At 39.3% G+C, this 11,186-nt stretch overlaps 1 protein-coding gene across 1 annotated transcript in view; it reads left to right on the forward strand.

The window, feature by feature from the left end:
- LOC109042636 (fatty acyl-CoA reductase wat) overlaps nucleotides 1-8,938 on the forward strand; it is a 45,473-nt gene extending 36,535 nt beyond the window's left edge. Inside the window, exons 7-9 of the mRNA XM_072300177.1 lie at nucleotides 2,897-3,145; nucleotides 4,657-4,914; nucleotides 6,507-8,938. Coding sequence (XP_072156278.1) covers nucleotides 2,897-3,145; nucleotides 4,657-4,914; nucleotides 6,507-6,669 — 670 coding nt within the window. The 3' untranslated portion in view covers nucleotides 6,670-8,938. The remainder of the gene's footprint in view (nucleotides 1-2,896; nucleotides 3,146-4,656; nucleotides 4,915-6,506) is intronic.
- Nucleotides 8,939-11,186: the final 2,248 nt, after the last annotated feature.

Genomic DNA, 11,186 nt, shown 5'->3' on the forward strand with positions numbered 1-11,186 from the left:
GTGTATGTTCCTGATAATATTTTATGTCTGCCCTCCAAAAGTAAAAAAAAGGTACAATGAACGAGGCTAAGAGGGGGGTCTAAGGGGGGTCCAGACCCCCTGGACCCCCCTCCGCCTCCCTGTCTAAGCCAATGATGTCACTCAATCCGATGTAGCTAAGAATTGTAGGCTAATTGTCTTATTATGCTGAATGATGAGAACGCTGTGAAAGTGTGAAGAAAAGGCTGGCAAATCTATGATCAACTGATTTACTTTATGACAACTGCATGCAATATTATACAAATCTGTTTATGCAATGGACCACTAGACAAGCTGCGCATTTGAACATTCCAATAGGAGTTTCCTGATCAAAATATATCTCATGAAATGCATTTGTGCAACGAAAATTACTGAAATCAACGCTCCTAACTAAGATAATAATGTTTTTATTTTACATTATACCCACAGAAATTCTGAATTCTCTGCTCACATGAAAAGCAATACTATGCCTAAATCAAACCGAGCACTACAACGATTTTGGATGGCTACTTAATCAGACAATGCCCTTCCCCATCTTTTACCGTTCAAGGTGTTAAAAACGTGCAACAGCTGAGCAGAAGCACCGAAATTGATATCGTCATATGTTCATACGGTTCATACCATTTAGGAAATGTTTAGTGCGCGATTTGACTCGGCTAGACATTTGTTTTCTTGAGAGCGGGATGTTTGAATTGACGCATTTAAAAAAGGTTGAATATCTTGGCTGAGTTTGTGGCGAGTTTGGCGAGTTTGGCGAGAATATCCCCAGAAACCTCAGCTCCGCCTTGTAAATTTTCTCGTTTCTTTCATTGTATCAGGAAATTTTCAAATGATTCAAGGGGTTTTTCCTGATATTGGCAACGACGCTTGTCGGCAGACGACTCCGCGCGACTCGTGCTGCGGCGACGGATGCGCGCGCGCGGCACCTATAATTAGTAATGCAAACATTTTCGCGCAAAATTGAAACGAAATTCCAACACTTTAATTAATTGCCGTCGGAAAAATTACGGCCCCCCCTCCCGCGCTCAAGGGAGGGCAGGTCTCTTGAACCTTAGCAATGCGTCACGTAACATTAATAGGTCCCAGCGCCAGCACCACGGTTGCTGGGATTTGGCAATTTCTCGTCGGGTCCTGCCCTCGTGTCAGTTCAAATAAATTAATTTTATTGGAAAATTTATGCATACAAAATTTATAGAGAAGGATCAGTAGTTGTAGTCATAGTCATAGACAAACATTGAAACAGAATACTTATCAGGGGTCAGGTACCTTGATGATTATTCAACCCCGATATAAATGAGTCTGAAGGATCAACCACAGCTTCAGTGATTACGAGGAATAAATCACCAAGTTTTGGATTTAAGCGGAAAGATATTTCATGCTCGGGAAAATTTATTTGCGATGAGTTTACGATGCTTTTTACGCACGCACAAACTTTTTCTGCAACCCGTTTTGTGTTCGCTTATTTAATTATTTTTTCTGCATATAATTTCAAAAGATGCTGCTTTTCACGAAACTTTTACGGTGAATGGTTTAAGCATTTTGAGATAAATTTGCATTTAAGGACTAGAAAAAACTTATATTTTATCATTATTTGAAGCAAATTTTTACTGCGAATTCTTTCCCACATGATCAGATAATTATTTCGTCTATACAGCTAGCAAATTAATCATAATTTCAGTCTAAGTACGAATATTTAACTATTTGCCAAGATGTTCAACCAAATGCATGATTTGACCACCGCCTGCCTGCGTCGTAGACATGTTTAACTTTGTTATGAGGTAATATCTGTCATTTCCATTTCGTTAAACGTGTTCTAATCGTGAAATTTTGAAAAAGAAACATTTATCCGAATGCATAAATTCGGCCCTTGTCCATCGATCCCTTTATCTCAGTTACTAATTTATCCCATTGAGAGTCCTAAAATTGCACATACGAATATGAGTGTGCTTAGCAGGATATCTTGTTACTCCACCTGGTTTAAGTCTCCAGAATCATTTCCCAGATCTATTGGCGGCACTGTTCGGCGTGTAATTGACCGGAAGTTTTCCGCGCACTCTTAAGCAACTACGCTCTGTTGACGGTACGTATTTCAGTTCCGCCGGTAGCTCACTTTAAACTCATGACAACAAACAAAATCACTCTGGTTCGGAGAATGAATTACATGGACTTTCCGCGAAAATACTATGACTAAAGTCGAGAATTTCTCCTTCTTGCCTCTGTTTTGCTGATAAAAAAATCCAAGTGTGTATTAGGCTACCTTAAATTCAATAACTAATTTTAAATGGAGATGTTGCATGTGTGAGGAATTTGCGATTTAACCATTGATTCTTATGTAAAAGTTCGCGAGAAACACGATGGTGCCACTGATTTTCTCTGAAATCAACTCCCAAGCTCAAAAAAAGCTCTCAAGTTGAGGCCAAAATGGAGGGGATATCCCTCCCTACCCTGAGAGTCCACCTCTACATATCAAAACAAACTCTCCATGCAAAGATAGGTAGCAACACTAATCTGTGGGTAGCAAATACATTAGCAGGGTTGCCACTTTATTTGGGGACTCCAAAACTGAAAACACGGCAACCCTGCTAATGTATTTGCTCCCCACAGATTAGTGTTGCTACCTATCTTTGCATGGAGAGTTTGTTTTGATATGTAGAGTTGGACTCTCAGGGTAGGGTGGGATATCCCCTCCATTTTGGCCTCAACTTGAGAGCTTTTTTTGAGCTTGGGAGTTGATTTCAGAGAAAATCAGTGGCACCATCGTGTTTCTCGCGAACTTTTACATAAGAATCAATGGTCAAATTGCAAATCCCTCACACATGCAACATCTCCATTAAATATGAGGTCAATCAATAATAAGTATTTTCCTTATTTCTTACAGAAATGAGGACTCACTAGACATTCCGGTTTACAATTATGTTTCTTCCTGTGATAACCCTATCACTTGGGGTGACTACGTCCACTATAATATGAAATATGGAACTGCAATGCCTTGCAGCAGAGCCATATGGTATTACACCCTAACAATGACCAAAAGTCGATTCCTGTTCGCTATCTTAAGTTCCTTCTTCCATACCTTACCAGCCATGCTCATGGATTTAGCTTTGGTCGCAACAAACCACAAAAGAAGGTACGTTTCAATATTTAAAATTTTTTAAATAAATAGTAATTGAAATATAATGTGAAATTTCTGCGAATAACTAAATGGCAGATATTCAAAGACAGATCTAGCAGGTTGGCAACACTGACGACACTAGCTTCTTGATTCCATTTGAACTTGTGTTGAATAATCGATTCTTGTCGGAGCACCTATGGCCCCTCCGAGAATCGATACATTCCGATAAGTTTAAATGGAGAGGAAGCAATTTTGCCTACTCCCTTGATCCGCCGATGTAAACGGGCTTGAAATATACGTTTAAATGAACCCTGTACTTCTTAATTAACCCGTTTTCTAACTATGCTCTTCCTTTGTGAGATCGGGGCCTTAGGCCCTCACTCTCGAATCATGGTACCATGAGGTATTTCCTCATGGGGAGTGTATTAAAACGTCGATGGGATCCATGAGGCACAAAGACACTGCTCAAACATGAGGTACATCGTTTCCGTATGAGAATTGATCCGAAGAAATCAGATTGACCCAAGTACGTGTAGAGATATCTGGGGTATAAAACGCCTTCGTTTCGCGAAGTATACTTATTGAGCGTAACATGTGTTGCAGTGTCCGAAGGCGTAGGCGTTTTGAGAGACTGGATGTAATATAAATGCGACGATACCTTCTTTTTGTACACAATATGTGTTTTCCTCAAGTAGGAGGAAAATAAATCTTACAACGGGAAGTATGAAGATTAACTTCCGGACAAGTTTATCACTAAGATTGGTTAGACGAGGAAAATAAAAATTACATGATTATTTATAAAATCTATCTTTCATTTGATCGGGTTGGGAAATATTTTACAATATCTCGTGCGGGAGTTGATTTTCGAACATTCCATAAAATGAATCGTTATATTCGTAGATTTTTAAGAAAATTCAAGCAATTATATTTCTAGTTCAGACCTTTGTCTAGTAGCTCATTGTAAATTTGACTTATAACGACGGTGAAACTCCCAAGCCACGTATCTCGTTTTCGGTGTCAAAAAATCATGGTTCTTTTCTTACCTTTTTGAAGGAGAACAAATCAACATCATTCCTTGAAATTTGTCCAGAACTTACTTCACATAGGGAAGACAAATCACAGAAGTTTTTGAGGCCTTGTCTCGACGGGGCGTTTCATGGGATCTGTCCTAGGGAAAATCTCACTTGGGAAGTCGGAAGAAATATTTAGTTAGTCATTACTAATCATAGTATCAACTAAGAGTCCTTGTGGAGTCCCAGGAACGACTTAAAAAGAAGAAAAAGAAATTTCGTTTTTTGGAAGAAAATTTGATTTTTAACGGGGGAAAGCCCAGATGTTTCATGCCTGCGACTCGAACTTGGGGAAAATCCCGTGAAACGTCCCGTGGAGACAAGGCCTATGAATTGATGTTGAGTAGCGTTACACATAAAAAATGAAGTATGACAGAAAGTCATAAACAGAGATACGTGGTTTGAAAGTTTCACCATCAATCCGCAGGGTTTTTGAGAATTTCGTTGATTTTGCAGGATGATGACAGCATATGTTAAAATACACAAGTTCCTCGAGGTTATAGCATTCTTCAGCACGAAGCAGTGGAAATTCACCAACAACAACGTGAGAGCGTTGTGGGATAAAATGAGCCCCGCGGACAGGGAGGCTTTCAAATTCGACATGTCCACCCTGGATTGGCAGTCTATGCTCAAGGAAAACGTTGCCGGCGTTCGGAAGTATCTCCTCAAGGACCCGCCAACCACTATCCCGGCCGCTAGAAGACGCATGTTCCTGTAAGTAGACTATTGTCCCCCGATACTGCCTCGCCAAGGTAGAACGCCGAATGAGCTTTTAGACGTTGCCAAGCTTCCTTCGAAAAGACCGAATTTATTGAGAAAATTGTGATTATTTTCCCCCAACATTTTCAGACCATTTTGTGAGCAATATAATCTAAAATATCTGAAAATTTCAAGGAAAGTCATGAGAGTCGTCAGAAATACACGCTTTATAAACGAAATTTGGCAACTTTCGAATTTTCATACGACATTCTTCCTCAGCATGACAGTATAGAGCATACGGTGTACTATAAATGAGATAAAAAGTGGGCTTTGTGGAATAATGCCTAAAGCATTATAAACGCTGGGAAGAAAAACACATTGGATCTAGAGTCCAGACTCTTGAAAACATTGACAAGAAAAAGGACTCTTGGTTCAATCAGACTTAAGCTTAAATCAAAAGGAAATCCGCTCATATTAAGAGGCTTGGTTATTGATTTAAGCTTTCATCTGATTGAATCAAGAGAATTTTTTCTTGTTGATGTTTTTAAGAGTCAGGACTCTAGATCCAACGTGTTTTTTTTCTAGTGAATATTGATTTTATTTGCACATTTTTTTCATCTCTCTATATAACGAGGAATTTAGTCAGTCCCTCAAACTGCCCATATCAAATATATATTATCGATGTAACGTTTCAAATAACCAAGGAGAAAGGACGGGAAAGGATGTTTTCGCACCATTTTCACAAATTAGAATGTCATACCCTACCACCACACTGAGTCGTAATAGTCAACTTACTATTCTTTCCGTTTTCCCGACTATTGTTCGGCTGTTTTATGGGGTGCGCTTTCCGGGTGCTACTCCACCATCGAGCCAATATATCGCGTATTCACGCGCGCCAACATTTTGTAGACACGACACGTGATGTAGTGGCCCGTTGATAGCATCAGAAATGCGCATTGCATAAAATAGCGAAAGTATGATCGGGAAAACAAGGAAAAATTTAGTTGATCATTCACGCCCGAAAATATAAATCCATGAGTTTTAACTGCGTGTCGCTGCGAGCAGTGCTCATGGGCCAGAATGACTGGAGCGCCTTCAACTTTTAGGGTGCAACATGGATGTCGAGTACGAATAGTTGAATCAAAGCATTATTACCGATATCATGATCCTCTGCACAGTTTGTTATCATTGCTGAAGCGTCGAGGAAAAACGACATATGAACATTCGAGCGTTGTCATGTTTCCGATTTTTGATGTTGTTTACAGTGTTTTATGTAAAATTTTGAGAAACCATACATTGTGATACTTTTTAATTTCTCACCTTGGTTACTGGTCTATTACCTGTGTTTTTAGGGTTCCTTCACAAGTAGTCCGTTCAAAATGAGGAGTGAAACCATGTAATAATAATTAGGCTACATTTTGCAACTATAAGAATTGCAATTTTTGGCTCACTTCAGAGATAACATTTGTGCCATCAATTTCTATATGCAGATAAGTGCCTTTGCAAATGAGTCAGGAATTGTAGTTCCTACCTACAAAATAAAGACCAATTTTTCTAAAGTATTTAAATTTAATAATTACAATTTAACGATATTCTCTCTTTTGCAGACTGCACATTTTGCACCGAGTCCTCCAGCTGGTTCTGATTGGATTATTTGTATGGATGGTTTACGGGCTTTCTCGATATCTATCTCATCACACAACATCTTTCGAATCTACGGTGTCAAATAAGGATACTGTTCAATTGATAGCAGCTCGTTTCTCGCGATGAAGTCTAGTCTGTAACAACATGATACTTGGAGTGACACGTTTTAATTTATTTGAATTTTTTTGAATTTATTTCAATAGCTAATATAAAAATGTTAGGAGATAAGAGATAACCATGTGATATTTTTTTTGCTGTCAATCACGGATGTCCAATCGAGAACGATTCTTTTTCTGGACTGATTTGCGAGCACTCTGCGTAGTATAGAATGGTCTGATTTATTTCAATCGAATATTCAATCGATTCAGACTGATTTAACCCCGTGAATGCTCTCTTTACGATTAGTACACCGAAAAAAATAATATGCTGTTTCAGCATCTAGGATGTCAAAAATGTGTCTGGTGATCCCAAGATGCTGCCTTTACTGTCCCCGCAGTTAATTTTACATCCTGTGAATGCAAATTCAACTGCGGGGGCAGTAAAGGCAGCATCTTGGGATCACCAGACACATTTTTGACATCCTAAATGCTAAAACAGCATATTATTTTTTTCGGTGTATTTATTTTCTTGTGTTCTGCACGCTGCGCTTGTGTGATGCAGAATTATACCAGGGTTTATCCCCTTTGAACGAATATATTCCGCAATTAATAAAGGCTTCGGATACATACTTACAAATAAAATTTTATGAAATAGTGTAGGTCAAAGAATGACAAAACACATAATGCAAACTTACATTGTTGAATAGTGTTTTGAAATGTTAACACATCTAAACATTTCAGAATAGGATGTAGTCAATTTATTTGGTTCAAAAGATGGGCAAGTATGACGGGCCACGAGTCTTACCAGAAGATATGATGATTTCGTGAAGATTTGAAAAGTCAATATTTTCTGTTTTGTTTTAGATTCCCTCTTTTCTACGATGACCTTACTTTTACAAATAAGAATGTTTTTTTTTATACTTTTTTAACACTTCCGCAAGGTCAAGAATATTCCAAATTTTCATTGAAAATATACGAGGGGCGTTCAATAAGTAAGTATCCCCCCCTCTCTAAAATCCATAAAAATGGACCAATTTTAAAAAACTTGGGCTCAAAATCTTCCTTAGGATATTTTGAGTTCAACAAAACAAACCGCAACAAAATCGGACTATGTGCGGCCGAACGCGAGCCGTTTGAACGCGCCGAGGTGCTCGACGCTCCCGCCGAATCTGCGAGGATTTGAAGTCCGCTACAGGAGAAGAGCTTCTCTGCCAAAGCCTCAGTCGTTCATCACTGACGAAAAATCAAAGCAATTTTTGTAGAATAAGGGGCTTACCTCACTTCTCCACACAACCAGCTCGATCCAAGCAAGTCTGATACTGAGACTAAGATTAAGAGAACAGCTTTTGGATGCCTCGTGCGTGGAAGTCTTTCAGCTGACCGCGGATGAAGGAGTGGACGGCTTGTTTGACCTCTTCCACAGATTCAAAATTAACTCCTCCGAGTTCAGATTTCAGGAACGGGAATAAATAGTGGTCTGGTTTGCCATTTATTATCGTATCTGAAATCTGAACTCGGAGGAGTTAATTTTGAATCTGTGGAAGAGGTCAAACAAGCCGTCCACTCCTTCATCCGCGGTCAGCTGAAAGACTTCCACGCACGAGGCATCCAAAAGCTGTTCTCTTAATCTTAGTCTCAGTATCAGACTTGCTTGGATCGAGCTGGTTGTGTGGAGAAGTGAGGTAAGCCCCTTATTCTACAAAAATTGCTTTGATTTTTCGTCAGTGATGAACGACTGAGGCTTTGGCAGAGAAGCTCTTCTCCTGTAGCGGACTTCAAATCCTCGCAGATTCGGCGGGAGCGTCGAGCACCTCGGCGCGTTCAAACGGCTCGCGTTCGGCCGCACATAGTCCGATTTTGTTGCGGTTTGTTTTGTTGAACTCAAAATATCCTAAGGAAGATTTTGAGCCCAAGTTTTTTAAAATTGGTCCATTTTTATGGATTTTAGAGAGGGGGGATACTTACTTATTGAACGCCCCTCGTACTTGGGACAGTTAAATGAAAAAGTCTATACCTTCACACTGATACTAAAGCGATGCATGTTAGTATACCCGTTTTTCAGACGCACTATTTATAAGACTATTCTTTTTCGTATCCTATCCATCAATTTAAACGATGGTCCTTATCTAAAATTTTCTGTTTATTTTTTGTATTCTACTGTCGAGAATTTTAGTATTTTAAATTCGCTTAAAACCGAGCCACGCTTTGCTTCGGCAAATCCTGGTTTTATATCCTGTGATGTAGTTATATGTGGAATTTTTTTATTTTTAAATTAAAATTATGTATTACTCAGTGTCTCCATCGGTGTATTTTCCTCAACATTCTCACATGAAATAGAACTATACAAAAATACAGGTGCCCAGAGGGCACGAGGTACGGTATATTATCCATTTACCACCACATATGAGAACTTATCTGTAACAATAGCGGATGTGAAAAATTACCTTTTCGAAACACATTCAAAAAACTGTTATGGCATCGAGAAAATTTTGGGAAAATACTTGAGATGTGATCTTCGAGATCTGCACATTATGCCAGAGCCAAACATATTACATTTTTGTGTGAACAAAACAGTTTTTTAAGCGTGTTTCGAAAAGGTAATTTTTCAAATCCGCTATTGTTACAGATAAGTCCTCATATACGTATAATACTGAAAACAGAAATTAAGTAAAAGGAAGAAAAATAGCGTAATCTACATAGAAGACTGATGGAACAGAAAAGGCGATGAAACCCTTTCAAAATCCATACAGTAGATCTGCTTTCCTAACACTCTCTGATGCCCTGCGACACTTAGCCCGTATCCTACCACAGCCCTTCTAGGAGTCGGCACTTCCTCATTTCTTGTAAAATTCCTATTGTCATCCTTTTACTGGGTGTCCTATTCGTCTCTTCGGAGAGAGAACTCAATCAAGCATCCTTTTCGGCAGCCTTCTTCTCAGACTAGAAATATGAATAAAAATATCAAGGAAAGAAAAAAGCAACCTAGGAAGGGAGGCGTACTGCATGGCGTCATTAAATGGAATCTTCTGGGATCAGCGAATTTAAAAAGATAGCGAGAGAAGAATTAGAACGCTGAGGTGGAAAATATTTTAAAGTATATGTGCAAAGTTAGGCATAGTTAAAGAGAAGGACCCAGGGTATGTTAAGAGCAACGGCGGTTAATTTCTGGATGAGGTTTGGTGGAATTTCTCGATAAAACCGAGTCCATAAAGACATATAGTGATTTTTTAAAAGACTTTTATTTATAAATTTCTTATAAAGAAGTTTTAAAATCTCCCAAGACATCTTAAAAACATATTGTATAAATATTGTAAAAAGATAACCCTGGTAAAAATTGGCGATAGGAGCTGCGTTTCAAAATACCATTAGAATTCTTATAGCCGGCTAAAGAAGGCTGCAGAAAATCATATCCCTAGTTGGCTGTAGAATGCGGAGAAAATCATACGGCCGGGCTATACGAAGCGATAAGAAATTATGCAGCCGGGCTATAGTTCCTATCGCCGGGCTTTACACTTTATCGCCTGGCTGTTGCTTTTTCGCTATAGGCTAAAAAAGGCTATAAGAAATTGTGTAGAAATTTGTGTGCTTTGTCAATCCTTAATATTTACAAAACGCACATTATATTTTCCTTTACTACATATTTCTTTTTTTTTCATAAATTAAAATGAGAATAATCCATACAGAGTGTGCAAACATTTCAAAGTCATGAGTTGAAAAACGCTGACTCTACGAGATTAAATATTAGAACCTAACACAAAGCGGAGCGGCGGCACACTGGCGCCTACAAACCTAACAGGGATACTTCACGCATTGCGCAATACGTGAGGTATCCCTGTTAGGTTTGAAGGCGCCAATGCGCGTTTTGCGCAGGCTGCCCGCCCGCCCGCCGCGCGGTGCCGCAGCGTACCACGGCGCTTGAAGCAACTATTTCACACCAGAGGTACACCACAGTATCATACAAAATTGCAGGCGCACCAACATATTAGGAATGACAGGCATCCCTCAAAAGTACGGAGCTTTCCTCGCAAAATAAATCAAGATACTACGGCACAAGATGAGAGCGGTAGTCCAAAAACTCACGAAGTCCTAGCATCCGTAATTAGTAACGTTTAGTATACACTTTATCGCCAGGCTGTTATTGCTTAGTCGCCATCGGCTATAAAAGGCTAAAAGAAATTGTGTTGCCGGCTATAGAAGCTATTGGAAATCTTACAGCCGGCTGTAGGTCTATGGTATTTTGAAACACAGATTCTACTGCCAATGTGCACCAGGGAAGTGAGGCTTCATGCTCAAACGAGTAGCGCCGTGATATATCGGGACAAAATACAATTTTATGGTGTAAGCTTTGTAGATCCGAGGCATTTACCACGCAAAATTTTATTGTGGTGAAGTAATTGCTATGAACGGAAGAAGAATCGATATGAAAGGGTGGTTTAATTTTCTATCCTGCTTTATATCGATGGCTTAGGTGCGAAACCGCGTGTCTACATTTGCGAAGTGCAGAGTTCTTGCCATACTTTATTTTCCTGTGGGAAACTAGTGAAC

This window comes from Bemisia tabaci, chromosome 4 (genome assembly GCF_918797505.1).
Source record: "Bemisia tabaci chromosome 4, PGI_BMITA_v3".
NCBI lineage: Eukaryota > Metazoa > Arthropoda > Insecta > Hemiptera > Aleyrodidae > Bemisia > Bemisia tabaci.